General features: G+C 40.1%; 2 protein-coding genes across 2 annotated transcripts; both read left to right on the top strand.

Annotated features, from left to right (window-relative positions):
• The first annotated feature begins 265 nt into the window (after positions 1 to 265).
• Positions 266 to 5,916, top strand: LOC100689817 (taste receptor type 1 member 3). The gene is made up of 8 exons (XM_019358487.1): positions 266 to 468; positions 587 to 887; positions 1,023 to 1,379; positions 1,477 to 1,902; positions 1,987 to 2,190; positions 2,301 to 2,421; positions 4,027 to 4,397; positions 5,314 to 5,916. Exons 1-8 carry the CDS (start codon positions 266 to 268, stop codon positions 5,914 to 5,916), a joined length of 2,586 nt encoding a protein of 861 aa, XP_019214032.1.
• A 6,365-nt stretch (positions 5,917 to 12,281) lies between these two features.
• LOC100690084 (taste receptor type 1 member 3-like) lies at positions 12,282 to 18,199 on the top strand. Its single transcript, XM_019358486.1, has 8 exons — positions 12,282 to 12,484; positions 12,598 to 12,898; positions 13,174 to 13,530; positions 13,629 to 14,045; positions 14,135 to 14,338; positions 14,453 to 14,573; positions 16,810 to 17,180; positions 17,597 to 18,199. Exons 1-8 carry the CDS (start codon positions 12,282 to 12,284, stop codon positions 18,197 to 18,199), a joined length of 2,577 nt encoding a protein of 858 aa, XP_019214031.1.
• Positions 18,200 to 18,839: the final 640 nt, after the last annotated feature.

Genomic DNA, 18,839 nt, shown 5'->3' with positions numbered 1-18,839 from the left:
ATTTCTTGCTCACATGATATTCCAAATTAAAAAATCTTTTTGGTATGACTGAAAAAAAGATTAATCATGTAAAAGGTTCATGTGTAATCAAATTCGATTTGTTATGTTTATGATTTGCTTTTGTTAATGTGTCAGGTTTGGTTGCCCAGGTGAGGGAGGGCATGAGGACTTCCAGGTGAATTTGTATAAAACAGTCATTTCCGAAACACTGACATAAGCACTCTGCTCTTATTGCTGTGGCTTCAGTCTCCCTCTTATTGGCGTTATGGCTTCATGTTTCACTCTGATGGCTTTGTGCTGTTTCTTTAGACTGAGCTGCAGTGAGAGTTTGCCTGAATGGTTCAGCAACATTTCTACCAACCTCTTCAGTTTGTCTGGGGACATTATGCTTGGAGGGCTCTTTCCCATTAACGATGTCACCAGTAATCTCAATGACATAACAGAGCCCAACCAGATAAGATGTGAAAGGTAAGGATGGTTATAAACAACCTTTTTTTTTTTTTTAATAATCTGAGATTCAAAACAACTGTGTATGCTAACCCTGACGTACAGTGACTTCCACTGTTTTCTGCTTGCGGCTGAACAGTGTAAACAAACGTGTACTGGGACTTGCTATAGCAATGAAATACGCAGTGGATGGAATCAACGGAAATCAGACTCTCCTCCCTGGCATCAAGTTAGGTTATGAAATCTATGACACATGCAGACAATCATCAATTATTATAAACCCCACTCTGTCTTTCCTCACTGAAAAATCCAGCAAAGAACTACCTGTGCAGTGTAATTACACCGACTATGAGACAAGTATAGTTGCAGTGATTGGTCCTTTTGAATCAGAAATGGTGTCAGTCATTGGAAAACTCCTGGGATTTTTTATGCTACCACAGGTTTGAATATACATACATTTTGTAGTTTTCAAAATTTGTTTCTCTTGATTTACAAATTTGAGATGTGCAAAAATACTTTAAATGTAAAAGTAAGTCTTCAATGTAAATCATTTCTGTTTTTAATTTTCACACCAGATTAGCTATGGGGCCACCAGCGACAAGTTCAGTGATAAACTTCTCTACCCGTCATTCTTTCGTACGGTGCCCAGTGACAAATGGCAAGTGGATGCCATGATAAAGCTAATACAGGCATTTGGCTGGAACTGGGTTGCAATTGTGGGCAGTGATGAAGTGTACGGGCAACAAGGTGTGCAGCTGTTCACTAAAATGGCAGTAAACACATCTGTCTGTGTGGCCTATCAGGGCCTGATTCCAGTGTACACTGACCCTAAACCAGCGATCAAAACCATCATAAACAATATCCAAACGACCAATGTCAGAGTGGTAGTGGTGTTTTCTGTCGCTGAGCAAGCTGAATACTTTTTTAGAGAGGTTGGTAAAGCAGAGATTTAAAGTGATTCACAAATGTATTATTTTCTGCTAATGGACAGTTTGTTCAGTACCAGTCAACCAATGCAATTTATTCCAGGTTATCATGAGTAATCTAACAGCTGTGTGGATTGGTTGCACAAGTTGGGCAATACATACTCGAGTGACTTCTCTGCCCAACATTGAAACAGTTGGCACAATCATTGCATTTGTTGACAAAACAGACACCCTCGGCCTGTTCACCGATTATGCAATGGAGCTCTTCAAGAAACTCAGTGAAGAGCGGACAAAGACATCCACTCCGACCACAAATCCTGACAGTCGAAACAATCCAAACAATCCCTGCCCACAATGCTGGAACTTGTCACCAGACAACATTAGCATAGTGGAAGCACCAGCCGTCCAGACATCAGCTTTCAGTGTGTATGCTGCTGTTTACAGTGTAGCACAGGCACTGCATAACCTGCTGGAGTGCAATTCAACTGCCTGTAAGTGGGGATCTGGAAGCAAAATCTATCCCTGGAAGGTGATTTTTTTTTTCTACTATATGACACGATATACAAAGCTTGAAATCAAGCTTATCAGTAATAACAATAACTGCATTTTGCAGCTGTTGCAGGTTTTAAAGAAGACTTCTCTTAACATAAATGGTACACATCTAGACTTTGACAATGATGGTAACCCGAACATAGGATACAAAGTGATTCAGTGGATCTGGGCAAACTCATCTCAAGTGGACTTTAGAAATGTGGGAGAATATACTGAACAAAAGCTGTTCCTCAATAAGTCCCTCTTTCAATGGCACACTAAGCAGGTAACGCTTGTAACTCGGAAAAATCTTCACAACTTATACCATGTAAAAGCTTTAATGTCCAGTTCATGATCCATTTTAAGATCTTAAATTTTGTACTGCAACCTTCACAGATTCCTGTGTCCACCTGTTCAGCAAAATGTGACAAAGGCCAGGTCTTCAGAGTCAAAGGCTTCTATTCCTGCTGTTTTGACTGCATCGACTGTTTGGCAGGCACCTACCAGGCAAATGAAGGTGATGTTGTCTCAGATTATGTGATGTTGCTTATTTGCATTCTTGTCAAGAGACTTATGAGATTCATGCTCATACAGAGCAACCAGTAAGAATCCACAGTGTTTCATTTCTAAATAGTTTGTTATGTGACAGCCTTATTCCAGAATGGATTAAATTGATTTTTACCTCAAAATTTTATACATAATATTTCATTTTGGCAAAGTGAAAAAAATGTGTTTGACATTCTTAAATCTATAAAATAAATATAAACTGTACATAAGTGTTCACAGCCTTTGCTCAATATTTTGTTAAAGCACCTTTGGCAGCAATTACAGCCAGTATGATGCTACATTCTTGACATTCCTGTTTTTGGGCAGTTTCTCCCATTCTTCCTTGCAGAACCTCTGAAACTCCATCGGGTTTGATGGAGAGTGTAAGTGCACAGCCATTTTCAGATCTCTCCAGAAATATTCAATTGGATTCAAGTGTGGGCTTTGGCTAGGCCAATTAAAGATAATCAGAGTGGTCCCGAAGCCACTCCTTTGTTATTATGCCTGTGTGCTTAGGGTTGTTGTTCTTTTGGAAGATGAAACTGAACCTGAACCTGATGAATCACAGGTCCAGAGCACTGACTGCCTCTGGACATGACACTTGGAATTAAGGTCAGACAATTCAATCTTTGTTTTATCAGACCGGAGAATTTTGTTTCTCGTGGTCCGAGAGTCCTTCAAGTACCTTTTTGAGAAACTCCAGGCAGGATGCTATGTGCCTATTCTCGTGGAGTGGCTTCTGTCTTGTGAGTCTACCCTTCAGGCCTGATCGGTAAAGTGTTGTAGGAATGGTTGTCCTTCAGGAATGTTCTCCTCTCTCCAGTGAGCAACACTTGAGGTCTATCAGAGTGGTCTCCACCCTGACTAAGGCTTTTCTACCCCCATTGCTCAGGTTGGCCCGGCAGCCATCTCTAGGAAGACTAACAGTGGTTCCAAATTTCATCCAGATACAGGTGGCCTTGTTTACAGATAAACAAGGCCACTGGGCTCACTGGGAACTTTAATGCTGCAGAAATCTTTATGTACCCTTCTCCAGTCTTGTGCCTCAAAACAATCCTATCTCAGAGGTCTGCAAAAAATCCCTTCGACTTCATGGCATGGTTGTTGCTCTCACATACACTGCAACTATGGAACCTTATATAGACAGATGTGTGCCTTTCCAATCATGGCCAATCAACTGAATTTACCACAGGTAGACTCCAATCAAGCTGTAGAAACATCTGACAGGTGATCAGTTGAAACAGGATGTACCTGAGCCCAAATTTGAGTGCTATGGCAAAAAGTGTTGTGCATTATATTTTTATTTTATTTTTCGTTTTATAATTGGAAAAACTTGAACAGCATTAAGTTTTGTTAATTAGGGCAATAAATTTCTCCTCTTCAAATCTTCTTCTCCTCTTCAAATCAGGGGAATGATTTTCTTATCTCTTTCTCTGTAAGAAGGCATAAAAATCAAAAAAAGTCATAGATAACTTGTAGCCAGTGCAAGATCGGATCTCTAAATGGTATACGTACTGTTGTGATGTTTTATTTTGCTTTTTAATAAGGTCACATTTTTGTGCTTTCTCACTCATAGACGACACCCAGTGTACTAAATGTCCCGACCGCCAATGGTCCCAGCATCGCAGCACGAACTGCACTGACCCCATCTTTAAATTTTTCACCTGGGACAGCCAGGATGCTGTGATAATGATGCTGGTTGGTGTGCTGCTGCTGGTATGTCAGGGGTCAGTGGCTGTTGTGTTCCTGATGCATCGAGGAACCCCCCTGGTAAAGGCTTCTGGGGGACCCTTGAGTTTTGTGGCTGTGCTCGGCCTGATGGGAGCCAGTCTTAGTCTGCTGCTCTTCCTGGGGGAGCCAGGGGACGTGGTCTGCCGTCTTCAGCTGCCCTTCACTTCCATTTTTCAGACTGTCACCCTCTCCGTTATCCTGTCCATCTCACTACAGGTGAGGAAAGACTGGTGAAATACTGCCCCACAATGGCAGTGTGCAGAAACTGCAGAATCAGTTAAAGAACAGGCTTGAGCTTTCCCACCTAGGAGGCTCAATAAAATACAGATAGAAGGTATGCAGTGTGTTAATTTTCTGTCTTCCCTAAGGTTTCCAGTCTTCAAAACGTGTTGGGGTTTTTTTTACTTTATTTTGGTAATTGCTATTGACACATACTTACACGAATTAGAGATATCGCATGTGTTTATTGGCCAGTTTTCAAGGAACTTTTACTTTTGCAAGACAGACCAGATACTTAGCATGACACAGAAACAAAACAGTTCAAGAGCTATTAATATGTATATACTCCCATCAACAAAAAAAACTAAATTTTCAATTTAATACATGCACTTTAAAAAAAACCCCACCAAATTATGTAAAAAATATGTAAAACATCAATCATGACCACTGTGGTGTCAAGAAAAGGGATTTCAGTAAGAGCTTTACAAATAATACACCAACAGCAAAAAATGTTCATAAATTACTTGTAAAAAGGTAGCATTTTACATATAAAAGGTCAAAGGTCAACTTAACTGCTACATTTCAGAATTTTGCAAAAACATTTTTCTGTCTAATATCTACGAGGCAGTTCTAACTATTTGGCTCGATGCTCAGCTTCATCTTCGGTGCGGTGTTTCCACATTTTAGAATTTGTACCTTATTTTCATCATAAACTGTAACTTGACAGGTTTGTGGAGGCATACAACTGTAAGGGCTTAATTCTACTTTAGATTTCTCAAAACAACTCCGAAGTTGTTTTTAGTAAAAACGCATAAAAACACAAGCATTGTCGGACGAAACACATAATGTAATATAATTAAAATAAAAAGTAAACATAATCAGGATGAAAACTCTTGTTTTTTTTTTTTAACAGATAATTTGCGTGACAGAGTTCCCAGAGATGGCTGCCTCTCACCTGCATATGTTAAGAGGCCCTGTGAGCTGGCTGTTTGTGCTGATCTGCTGCGCTGTGCAGGCTGGTTTCTGTGGCTGGTTTGTTCAAGAAGGACCTTCATTGTCAGAATATGTGGCAAATATGACAATAGACTTTGTAGAATTCTTCCTCTCATGTCCTGTGTCACCTTTGATTGGATTTGCTTTAATGCAAGTTTTCAATGATGCAATGGCCCTTGCATCATTCATGTGCACCTTCATGGCAGTGGAGCCTCTTCATCAGTATAACCTAGCCAGGGACATCACCTTTTCCACCCTGATCTACTGTGTCATTTGGGTGATTTTTATTCCAATCTACGTAGGCAACAACAGAGATAATGACAAGATCAGGTCAATTGTCCATGTTTATTTCAGCCTGGCAAGCAACTTTGGACTACTGGCAGCCTACTACTTTCCAAAATGCTACTTCTTGTTAAGGAAACCTGACTTAAACACAGCAAAGTACTTCTGTACCTTCTTAGAGGGTGTCCCAATAACTCAAACTCAGGAAGAGCAACAGCCAAAAGCAGAGGAAGGGCAATAAAACAACTGAGCTTCTTATTAAGAAAATAAAAGAATCTCAAAATTCCATAGCTTTTTGCTTTCTACGAGGATAGGAATGATTGAGTAATCTACAGCATAGTACACTATAAAAGAAACTAGATAATATTATAAAAATCATTGTTTCTGAATTACTCTACAATCATGTAATACATACAGCAAATAACACAGAAAGTGCATTGCATTTATATAACAACATGTAGTCTGCAAAAGAGTTTAAAATAGATTTGTACCTGTAGACTATTTTATTCAAGAATTTTTTTGTTTGTGTTACTGCAGTTGCATGAACTGGATGAAAATATGAAGCAATTAGACATACTGTACTGTGATAGTTTTTTATTTCTAACACTGGAGTTTTAACCTACAATGTTTGTCGGTTAAAAATATAATAATTGCTTTTCTCTTTAAAATACTCTCAAGTTATTTAAAAGTAAAATTGTTATGCACACAATTCTGGCTCAGAGTAATACACATTAAATTATCAAAATCTTGATACACAGTTTGGGTTTATTCTTTTCACTGGTTTCACTGGTAAAGACAGATTGTAAATTTATTGCTGTAAAACTGGTGCCATCTTTTTTGTCTTTTTTGCATTAATACTTGTAGCGTGAACTTCATAAATAATATAGAATGTGTTGTACACTATTGTACTTGCAGTGTATTTTCATCTTAAATACATTAAAATACTAGTCAAAAGTATTTGTTATGCTCAGTACAACAAAACCTGAGGGATATTTATGACTAAATGTAGCTGCCATATTGTGTGTGTGTGTGTGTGTGTGTGTGTGTGTGTGTGTGTGTGTGTGTGTGTGTGTGTGTGTGTGTGTGTGTGTGTGTGCATGAGAAGCAAACCTTTAAGACCACAGAGGGAGAAACTGAGGAACTCTGCAGTGTCATATCATGGCTGAATAGTCATCAGAGTGCACACAGGTGAGTAAGTGTGTATCCAACTGCTTCTAGGTGCCACAGGCAAGACAAGGTTTGAGGCCATAAGGAGACTACACCTCTGAAACAAAAAACAGAATTATGCACTCACACACCTACATGCACTGTTGTCTGTGTATGTGGTGTTGATGGATAACTTTCAAACATATATCCAGAAGATTTGCAATGCTGAGTTGTACTTAGCCTAAACACTTCTCACACTCAAGCTTCCATCTGTATCACTGACCAAGGAAAACTAATTGTCATTATCTATATTGATATTCTCAATATATTTATTAGAAACATATATTTGTGTATTATACTACATTTTGTAATCCCTTCAATGTGTGATATCATGTGACTGCTCATCCATGGCAGTGCTATGGATGTAGACTGAGGAGTCAACATCACGTAGAGGTGGTACAGCATCTGCATTACTGCAGCCGCAGCGCCAATCTGTCTGTCAGTCTCCCGCTCCCGTCTCTCGTGAACAAGACCCCAAGATACTTAAACTCTTCCACTTGGGGCAGGAACTCGTTCCTGACCTGGAATGGGTACTCCACCCTTTTCCAACTGAGGACCATGGCCTCAGATTAGAAGGTTCTGATTCTCATTTCCACCACTTCACACTTGCCTGCAAACCATTTCAGTGCAAGCTGGAGGGCATCACCCATTGAAGCCAACAGAACCACATCATATGTGAATATCAGAGATAAAATTCTGAGACCACCCAAGTGAAAGCCCTCCGGCACTTGGCTATGCCTAGAAATTCTGTCCATAAAAATTACGAACAGAATCGGTGATGAAGGGCAGCCCAGGCGGAGTCCATCACCCACCAGAAACAAGTCCAACTATGCAGACCAAGCTCTTGCAACAGTTGTATAAGGATCAAATGGCTTTAGCAATGGTACAGACACCCCATACTCCAGAAGCACCTCCCACAGGACACTCCAAGGGACACAGTCAATACCTTCTCCAAGTCCACAAAGCACATGTAGACTGCTTGAGAAAACTCCCACTCCCACCTTCAAGTATCCTCGAGAGGATAGAGAGCTGGTCCAGTGTTTCTCAACCAGGTTGAAAACCTCATTGTTCCTCCTGTATCTGAGGTTACAGGAGGCTCTGCTTTCCAGCGCCCTGGTATAGCCTTTCCCACGGAGGCTGAGAAGTGTGATCCCCCTATAGTTAGAACACATGCTTCAGTCCACCACCCTGCTCTGCCAATCCAGAGGTACTGCCCCTGATCTCTACACAACATTGTAGAGGCGTGTCAACCAAGAAAGCCTCCTTAAGGAACTCAGGGCGAACCGCATCCACCCAAGGAACCCTACCACCAAGGAGTACCACAGGCTAACCAAGCCTGATAGGACTCCTTCTTCACCCTGGTGGCTCCCTTCACCCCTGGTGTCCACCATTTGGTTTGGGGGTTACCACCAGGACAGGTACCATTCGGACTCAGTGTTCCCAGTCTCCCTTGGAATGCTCTTGAAGCTCTGCCGGAGGTGTGAGTTGAAGATCTCTCAGACCAGGGCCTCTGCCAGGTGTTCCCAGAGCACCCTCAACCACCCCGCCTATGGAAGGCTGGGTACTCTGAACGTTGTTCAGTGCATAAGCGCAGATGATAGACAGGACACGTTCCCAGACCCAAAGGTGCTGGGAACAAACCCTCTGGTTCCAGTGTCCAAGCTGTGCTTTGAGGTGAGCCTGACTATATCTAGCTGGTAACTCTCAACCTTAAGCACTAACTCAGCCTCCTTCCCCACAAGAGAGGTGACATTCCATGTCCTAATTGCTAGTTTTGGTAGTCACGCAATGCCCATCTTTCTGTAGGCCCATAGTGTAATTTGAATTCTTGAATGATGTTGTAATAGATATCAGCTTAACAACTAAAATTATGGCTGTGGTGTTCAATGCGTTTAATTACCGAATATTACTTTTCTGATTTACACCTTTTCATTTAGTACTTCTAAGTAGTTATAAGTTCTTTATGAGATACCTTATGTTAAAAAACAATGATTTGTGTTTTTTCAAACCCCTATTACCAAAGATTTCTTGTAATAGTAAAAGAAGGCAAAAAAGAAAAAAAAGTTTCAAAGCTGATTTAAAATGTCTTTAAATGGACATTTAAAAGGAGCTTACTTTGTAAGTCTGCTGAAGGTTTATGCAAATATCTTGGGAGGAAATATTTAATTTGCTTTGTGGATGAGCAACATTGCATGCAAATAAACATCCCAAGCCAAGAGTGAGGGAAATATATGACATGATATTTCAAAACAATGTGAAAAAATAGATCTTTATATAAGTTTTCACAATATATGTTAATTCAATTCATTTAAATAAAAATATTATTTATATGTTGTATATTTATATAACACCAACTTACAACAACAGTCACCTCAAGCACATATTGAAACACTGTGAGTGAAAAAGGTGAATGAAGTAGAAATATTCCCCTAGCAGCCTAAGGCTTTTGCAGCATAACAAAGGGAAGATTCAGGGTCACCTGATTCAGCCCTAACGATGTACTGTATCAAAAAGAACATTTTTAAGTCTAATCATGAAAACAGAAAGAATCTGTACTGAAGGATATATCCTGGTCAATAATGACTTCAAGATTCCTCACAATGTTACTGGAGGCAAAGGCAATGCCATCCAGAGTATCTGGTTTGACACCACATTTCTAAGATTTTTAGGGCCAATTATAATAACCTCAGTTGTATCTGTATTTAGAAGCAGGAAATTATAGGTCATGCTGGTTTTTATATCTTTATTTCTGCAGTTTAAATAAGAGTGTGTGTCATCTGGCTTCATTGACAAATAGAGCTGGGTATCATCTGCATAGCAATGAAAATGTATGATATGATGATATGCCTTTAAATGATACTGTCTAAGGGAAGCATGTATGATATAACCAGAAACGGTCCTAGAACGGGACCCTGTGGAACTCCATAATTAATCTTTGTGTGTAAAGAAGACTTCCCATTTACATGAAAAAATTTGGAGTTGGATAGATTTGATTCAAACCACTGCAGCATAGTACATCTACTTTCTACATTATGCTCTAATCTCTGTAATAAAATATTGTGGTTAACAGAACTGAACACTCCACTGAGGTCTAGCAGGACAAGCATAGAGATTAATCCACTTTCAGAGGTCATAAGAAGGTTATTTGTAACCTTCTGTTTCTGTACTGTGATGAGTTCTAAAACCTGACTGACGCTTCAAAAACCCTACCTTTGCAGATGGTCAGTAACCTGTTTTACAACTACTCTATCAAGCATTTATGAGATAAAAAGGACGTTGGAGATTGGCCTACAATTAGCTAAGACAGCAAGGACAAGTGATGCCTTTTTAGTAATTGAAACAGTAATTAATGGTAGAACTTCCTTGAGCACTTTCGAAGGAATGGTTGTATACCCTAAAGTTCAATTAGGATTTAAAAGGCTAAGACTTTCAAATGAATTAAAATTCTGGGTCTACTGCTGATTGATGAGCTGGAGTGAAAGATTTCGCCTTTGCCTGTGATTTGAGGATTTTGAGAGTTAGTATGACTAGGGGTTTGGGTTCAGCAGGGAGAGGAGGAGAGAACCTCCAGAGAGGTGGGTAAGACTGCAACTCTGCTTACTGGACCCAACTCTGGATAGTCACGCTTTCAGGGGTTGAAAAAACTGAAAAGTTAATCAAAAACACTCAAGATACAAGGTTTTGGTTTAATAGCATCTTAGCAAGGAGGCATAATGGAATTTAATTTGTGAGATTGTTTAAGCGTCATTGTTTCTATGTGGATTGAAGAGGGGAAAACCAAAATTCTGAACACTGCAGGCAACATACCTAACAAAAAGTCCCAGACCTTTTCAAATGAAAGGCATAAGGGAAGCATAACAGACAACATGGCATTGGACACAAGGATGACTGCAGTAGGTACACACACAAGGCTGATTAAGGATAAAGGATAGCTGGGAGAATGAACCACAGGTGCAGACAAAGAGGAAACTGAAAGGAAGGTAAACTCAACATAAAAGCAACCACCTACCAACTACCTACCATTAAAGTAAAACAGGAAATATGACTGTAAGAAGTCTTACATGAAAATGAAGACGGAGATAAGGAAGACCTAAACACTGAAAGAGGAAAGAAGAGGCAATCAAACACTGTGGGAAATACACTTGTGTAAAAAACAAGCTCTGAAAAGAAACTGGGGGTGAATACAGATCAAAAATTTTAAACCAAACAGTACAGAACAGTAAGTCTTTTGAACAGCAATTCAAACTCCAAAAATAATGAACAGCAACTCAAAATCTAGACATAATGCTCAAGACAGAAAAAATATAGTGGAAACAAAATAAGTCCGGAGCTCTCCAAAGGTTGATTCTGTTCATCTGGACGTAGCGTTTTCAGTAGGAGAAACTCATCCAAGTGACTTCTTCAATCTCAGCTGACTGCAGGTTTCCCCAATCTTATAAACAGTACATTTGCATAATGACTGAAACTAGCACCACTGAAGGAACAATGGGCTGGGAGGTCAGTTCCTTCATCATAATTTTGCAAATTCTCATGACCATTGATCAACAACCATTGATCAACAACCACTGATCAAAGCCTACTGATTAATGGCCATGAGTACCATTCACAAAGAGTTACGGAATGGCTGCAATCACAGCATTGTACAATGGTGAAAGATGTACCCTTAGGCCCCCTCCTCAATTCAGAGATGGTCTTTCCCTTTTCACGTAAATGGCCTCCTTGACTCCGCCCTCAAACCAGCGTTCCTCCCTGTCCAGGATGTGTACATCCTCATGACTGAAAGAGTGTCCACTGGCCTGTAGGTGTAAATAGACTGCAGAGTCCTGGCCTGACGAGGTGGCTCTTCTGTGTTGTGCCATCCGGTTCGCCAGAGGTTGTTTGGTTTCCCTGATGTATAAATCCTGGCAATCCTCCTGGCACTTAAGAGCATACACTATGTTACTCTGTTTGTGTCGGAGGACTTGATCCTGGGGTGGACCAGTTTCTGGCGCAGCGTGTTTTGGGGTTTAAAAGCCCGGTGTTTAGAAAAAATGTGTCAACTCAAAACTCAGAGATCCAAACCAGGAATCATGATACTCATGATAGATAGTTATGCCAAAGACAAACAAATTTCAAACCACAAACAAATTCTATGAAAATACTCCGGAAAGATGAACACTGCAGACACAGCATACACACAAACACACAGCATACACACAAACACACAGCATACACACAAACACACAAAAGTGCAAAGTGAATCTTTTTTCTCAGAAAACCATCAAGGTTTTAAATGTGTCTGCATGATGGCCAGAAGTGGAAGAACACAGGTGAATTTGCATAAAACCACCTACCATGATGCACTGACATAAAAATACACTGCTCTTATTGCTGTGGCTCAGTCGCTTGCTTATCAGTGTCATGGCTTCATGTTTCACTCTGATGGCTTTGTGCTGTTTCTTTAGACTGAGCTGCAGTGAGAGTTTGCCTGAATGGGTCAGCAACATTTCTACCAACCTCTTCAGTTTGTCTGGGGACATTATGCTTGGAGGGCTCTTTCCCATTAATGATGTCACCAGCAGCCTCAGTGACATAACAGAGCCCAACCAGATAAGATGTGAAAGGTAAGGATGGTTATGAACAACCCTTAACAATAATAATATGAGACTCTAGATAACCGTGTATGCTAACCCTGACTTACCACGACATTTACTGTTTTCTGCTTGTGGGTAAACAGTGTAAATAACCTTGGACTGGGACTTGCTATAGCCATGAAATACGCAGTGGATGAAATCAATGGAAATCAGACTCTCCTCCCTGGCATCAAGATGGGTTATGAAATCTATGACACATGCACACAATCTTTAATTATTATAAACCCTACTCTGTCTTTCCTCAATGCAAAATCCAGCCAAGAACTATCTGTGCAGTGTAATTACACCGACTATGAGACCAGTACAGTTGCAGTGATTGGTCCTCTTAGCTCAGAAATGGTGTCAGTCATTGGAAAACTCCTGGGATTCTTTTTGATGCCACAGGTTTGAATACACATACATCTTAAGATTTGCAGCATAGTTTCTATTAATGCAAAGATCAGACAATAAATATTTCAAATGTAAAGGTAACTCTTATAAGTAGATCTAAGGATTCGTGCCAGGTTATATCACAGAAATTGACTTGTTCTTTTATTGCCTGATCTTTAGATAATTTAACTCTGTTTTTTTTTTTTTACCTTGAAAATGATATATTAGGTCTTACATTTCAATAGTGATTAGACTTATCTCTGATTTTCTGTTTTTAATTTTCACACTAGATTAGCTATGGGGCCACCAGTGACAAATTCAGTGATAAACTTCTCTACCCGTCATTCTTTCGTACTGTGGCCAGTGACAAATGGCAAGTGGATGTCATGATAAAGTTAATACAGGAATTTGGGTGGAACTGGGTGGCAATTGTGGGCAGTGACGAGGCATACGGGCAACGAGGTGTGCAGATGTTCACCAAATTGGCAGAAAACACATCTGTCTGTGTGGCCTATCAGGGCCTGATTCCAGTGTACACTGACCCCGAACCAGCAATCAAAACCATCATAAACAATATCCAAATGACCAATGTTGGAGTGGTAGTGGTGTTTTCTCTTCCAGAGCAAAGTGAAATCTTTTTTAAAGAGGTTGGTGAATCAGAGATTTACAGCAGCTAAGAACTGTATTAATTTCTATTAGTTTATGGAGTTTGTTCAGTACCAGTCAATTGTTTAATTTTTTCCAGGTTATCAGGAGTAATTTAACGGTTGTGTGGATTGGCAGCACAAGTTGGGCCATCGATAGTCGAGTGACTTCTCTGCCCAACATTGAAACAGTTGGAACAGTCATTGGATTCGTTGACAAAACAGACACCCTCCGCCTGTTCACCGATTATGCAATGGAGCTCTTCAAGAAAGTCAGTGAAGAGCGGGCAAAGACATCCACTCCAACTATAAATCCTGACAATCCTAATGATCGCTGCCCACAATGCTGGAATTTGTCACCAGACAACATTAGCATAGTGGAAGCACCAGCCGTGCAGACATCAAGTTTCAGTGTGTATGCTGCTGTTTACAGTGTAGCACAGGCACTGCATAACCTGCTGGAGTGCAATTCAACTGCCTGTAAGTGGGGATCTGGAAGCAAAATCTATCCCTGGAAGGTGATTTTTTTTTTCTAATTTATAGACCATTGTATTTAGAATCAAGCTTTTCAACAATAATAAAAGGAGTTAAATTACATTTTTTACAGCTGTCTGAGGCTTTAAAGAACAGTTCTCTTAACATAAATGGCACACGTATAGAGTTTGACCAATATGGTAACCCGAACATAGGATATGGTTTGATTCAGTGGGTCTGGACAAACTCCTCTCAAGTGGACTTTAGAAATGTGGGAGAATTTACTGAACAAAAGCTGTTCCTCAACAAGTCCCTCTTTCAATGGCACACTAATCAGGTAACTTTTGTAACTCAGAAAAATATGTACAACTTATAGCATGTAAAAACTTTAATATCCAGGTCATGATCCAGTTTGAGATCTTGGAATTTTTTTTTACCACAAACTTTGCAGGTTCCCGACTCCACCTGCTCAGCGATGTGTGGCAAAGGCCAGGTCCACAGAGTCAAAGGCTTCTACTCCTGCTGTTTTGACTGTATTGACTGTTTGGCAGGCACCTACCAGGCAAATAAGGGTAATGTGGTAGTCTCAGATATCTGATGTTGCTTATTTGCTTCCTTGTCAAGATATTCAGTGCATCTAATAAGAATCCACAACGGTACGCTTTAATATGTTGCCATGTGACAGCCTTATTCCAGAATGGATTAAATTCATTTTCATTTCAAAATTCAAGATTCTTGCGCATATCTAAGCATATAAATGTCAACAGATTCATTTAAAATAGAATAAAAACAGGTAAACATAAAGAGCCTTTCACTGTCCTAATAAATACAAAATCTACCTGTCACACCTGTAAAAATTCACAATTAAAATGCGGTAACTTTTAATCTGTGATAACCACAGAGTTAAAATAGTATTTACAAACCGGATTCCAAAAAGGTTGGGACACTAAACAAATTGTGAATAAAAACTGAATGCAATGATGTGGAGATGGCAAATGTCAATATTTTATTTGTAATAGAACGTAGATGACAGATCAAAAGTTTAATCCGAGAAAATGTATCATTTTAAAGGAAAAATATGTCGATTCAAAATTTCACGGTGTCAACAAATCCCAAAAAAGTTGGGACAAGTAGCAATAAGAGGCTGGAAAAAGTAAATGTGAGCATAACGAAGAGCTGGAAGACCAATTAACAGTAATTAGGTTAATTGGCAACATGATTGGGTATAAAAAGAGCTTCTCAGAGTGGCAGTGTCTCTCAGAAGCCAAGATGGGTAGAGGATCACCAATTCCCACAATGTTACGCAGAAAGATAGTGGAGCAATATCAGAAAGGTGTTACCCAGCGAAAAATTGCAAAAATCATCAACTGTGCATAACATCATCCGAAGATTCAGAGAATCTGGAACAATCTCTGTGCGTAAGGGTCAAGGGCGTAAACCCATACTGGACGCCCGTGATCTCCGGGCCCTTAAACGACACTGCACCACAAACAGGAATGCTACTGTAAAGGAAATCACAGAATGGGCTCAGGAATACTTCCAGAAACCATTGTCAGTGAACACAATCCACCGTGCCATCCGCCGTTGCCAGCTGAAACTCTACAGTGCAAAGAAGAAGCCATTTCTAAGCAAGATCCACAAGCTCAGGCGTTTTCACTGGGCCAGGGATCATGTAAAATGGAGTGTGGCAAAATGGAAGACTGTTCTGTGGTCAGACGAGTCACGATTCGAAGTTCTTTTTGGAAATGTGGGACGCCATGTCATCCGGACCAAAGAGGACAAGGACAACCCAAGTTGTTATCAACGCTCAGTTCAGAAGCCTGCATCTCTGATGGTATGGGGTTGCATGAGTGCGTGTGGCATGGGCAGCTTGCATGTCTGGAAAGGCACCATCAATGCAGAAAAATATATTCAGGTTCTAGAACAACATATGCTCCCATCCAGACGTCATCTCTTTCAGGGAAGACCCTGCATTTTTCAACAAGATAATGCCAGACCACATTCTGCATCAATCACAACATCATGGCTGCGTAGGAGAAGGATCCGGGTACTGAAATGGCCAGTCTGCAGTCCAGATCTTTCACCTATAGAGAACATTTGGCGCATCATAAAGAGGAAGGTGCGACAAAGAAGGCCCAAGACGATTGAACAGTTAGAGGCCTGTATTAGACACGAATGGGAGAGCATTCCTATTGCTAAACTTGAGAAACTGGTCTCCTCGGTCCCCAGACGTCTGTTGAGTGTTGTAAGAAGAAGGGGAGATGCCACACAGTGGTGAAAATGGCCTTGTCCCAACTTTTTTGGGATTTGTTGACACCATGACATTTTGAATCACCATATTTTTCCCTTAAGGTGATAAATTTTCTCAGTTTCAACTTTTGTTCCGTGATTTATGTTCTATTCTGAATAAAATATTGACATTTGCCATCTCCACATCATTGCATTCAGTTTTTATGCACAATTTGTTTAGTGTCCCAACTTTTTTGGATTCCGGTTTGTAGTAGATGTGCAGGCATTATGTTTGAACCTTCTTTGTGCTGAAAAGAGACTTTCAAGACTCACTGTATTCAGGCAATTAATGCATCCTCTTTGCAGTATTTAGCTAAATCAATGACCTGTAATACCAGATTAAAAACACAAATGAGAAAGTTGTATCATTTTCTCGTCTTTATCTGCAAAGCAGCATAATCCATAACATGTTGCCGATGTGTGATAGAATCCCTAAATGGTGTGTGTATGTTGTTTGTTTGGTTTGTTGATTATTTTGTTTTTAATGGAACCAAATTTTTTGTGCTTTCTCGCTCATAGACGACAACCAGTGTACTGACTGTCCTTACCGTCAGTGGTCCCAGCATCGCAGCACGAACTGCACTGACCCCATCTTTAAGTTTTTTACCTGGGACAGCCAGGATACTGTGATAATGATGCTGGTTGGTACCGTGCTTTTGGTATGTCAGGGGTCAGTGGGTATCGTGTTCCTGATGCACCGAGGAACCCCCCTGGTAACGGCCTCTGGGGGACCCTTGAGTTTTGTGGCTGTGCTCGGCCTGATGGGAGCCAATCTTAGTCTACTGTTTTTCCTGGGGGAGCCAGGGGATGTGGTGTGCCGTCTTCAGCTGCCCTTCACTTCTGTTTTCCAGACTGTCATCCTCTCCGTTATCCTGTCCATCTCACTGCAGGTGAGTTAAGAATGGTGAAACACTGCCCCACAATGGCAGTGTGCAGAAACTGCAGAATCAGTTAGAGAAAAAGGTTTGAGCTTTTTTGAAAGCAGATAGAAAGCTTGCAGTGCTTTAATTCTTCTCTCAGCTTTCCCGCCTTTTTTAAGTTAGTTTTAAAAAATGTTTTGATTATTGCTTATGGCACATCCAATTAGAGAAATCGTATGTATTTATTGACCAGTTTCTAGTGTACTTTAAATTTTGTACCTTAATTGCAGCAGTATTCAACTTTGAAACAAACAGCTGACATGAATGAACTATTGATCTAAAAGAATCTCATTTGTTGGTTAAATATGTCTAACTTTATTACATTATTTTAGGCCTTTCCATAAGATCTTACGCATGTTTAGAACCCAACCTTTCTTTTCAAACAGATACTCTACGCGACAGAGTTCCCCGAGATGGCTGCCTCTCACCTGCATATGTTAAGAGGCCCTGTGAGCTGGCTGTTTGTGCTGATCTGCTGCGCTGTGCAGGCTGGTCTCTGTGGCTGGTTTGTTCAAGAAGGACCTTCATTGTCTGAATATGTGGCAAATATGACAATAGACTTTGTAGAATCATTCCTCTCGTGTCCTGTTTCACCTTTGATTGGATTTGCCTTAATGCAAGGTTTCAATTATGCAATGGCCCTTGCCTCATTCATGTGCACCTTCATGGCAGTGAAGCCTCTTCATCAGTATAATCTAGCCAGGGACATCACCTTTTCCACCCTGATCTACTGTGTCATTTGGGTGATCTTTATTCCAATCTACGTAGGCAACAACAGAGATAATAACAAGAACAGGTCAATTGTCCATGTTTATTTCAGCCTAGCAAGCAACTTTGGACTGCTGGCAGCCTACTACTTTCCAAAATGCTACTTTTTGTTCAGGAAACCTGACTTAAACAAACCGAAATACTTCTGTACCTTCTTAGAGGGCGTCCCACCAACTCAAACAGAAGAGGAGCCACAGCCAAAAACACAGGAAGGAAAATAAACAAACTGTTCATAAAGTAAATCAAAGAATGTGAAAAATGATTTCCTTTCTATAAGGACAGCAATAGTTGTGTAATGTATACCATGAGACTGTACTCTACAAAATACACTAGATTAGATATAATAATGATATAATAATCATTGTTTCTCAATCACGCCACAATTATGTAAATTATACAGCAAATAGTGTAGAAAGAATATGATGCAGGTGCCAGTTTAGCTCAGTGGGATGAGAAGGCAACCATACGCCGAGTGGCTGCCGGCCCAGGTTTGAATCCAACCTCCCCTTTGCTGCATGTCTTCCCCTCTCTACCTCCCCTTTCCTGTCAATCTCTACAGTCCCTATCAAATAAAAATGCCAAAAAATAAAAGAGAACATTTATTTTTATTTAGTAACATGCAATCTATAATAGATTTGTACCTGTAGATTATTTGTCTAGGACATTATTATTTTTCAGGTTCATATTTTGTTTGCGTTGATGTTGGTGACAAAAGTATTTACTGAATTAAAGTAATGATGTAATAACCAATGTGGTGTGAAATTTTTACTCTAACATTATTGGTTGTAGTTTAGAAACCTACTATTAGAGATTTAATGGCATTTTGCTTTAGAATAACCTCACTCTCAGTGCTCACGTCAT

This window comes from Oreochromis niloticus, linkage group LG5 (genome assembly GCF_001858045.2).
Source record: "Oreochromis niloticus isolate F11D_XX linkage group LG5, O_niloticus_UMD_NMBU, whole genome shotgun sequence".
Classification (NCBI taxonomy): Eukaryota; Metazoa; Chordata; class Actinopteri; order Cichliformes; family Cichlidae; genus Oreochromis; species Oreochromis niloticus.
Note: the sequence above shows the minus strand (reverse complement) of the source record. Positions and strands in the feature narration are given on the sequence as shown.

Bases quoted from the DNA above. Each gene is read 5' to 3' on its own strand.
- LOC100689817 (XM_019358487.1), top strand. From the start codon at position 266: ATGGCTTCATGTTTCACTCTGATGGCTTTGTGCTGTTTCTTTAGACTG. The intron at 888-1,022 runs GTTTGAATATAC...TTTTCACACCAG, and splicing joins GATTTTTTATGCTACCACAG to ATTAGCTATGGGGCCACCAG. The intron at 1,380-1,476 runs GTTGGTAAAGCA...AATTTATTCCAG, and splicing joins CTGAATACTTTTTTAGAGAG to GTTATCATGAGTAATCTAAC.
- LOC100690084 (XM_019358486.1), top strand. From the start codon at position 12,282: ATGGCTTCATGTTTCACTCTGATGGCTTTGTGCTGTTTCTTTAGACTG. The intron at 13,531-13,628 runs GTTGGTGAATCA...AATTTTTTCCAG, and splicing joins GTGAAATCTTTTTTAAAGAG to GTTATCAGGAGTAATTTAAC. The intron at 17,181-17,596 runs GTGAGTTAAGAA...CTTTTCAAACAG, and splicing joins TCCTGTCCATCTCACTGCAG to ATACTCTACGCGACAGAGTT.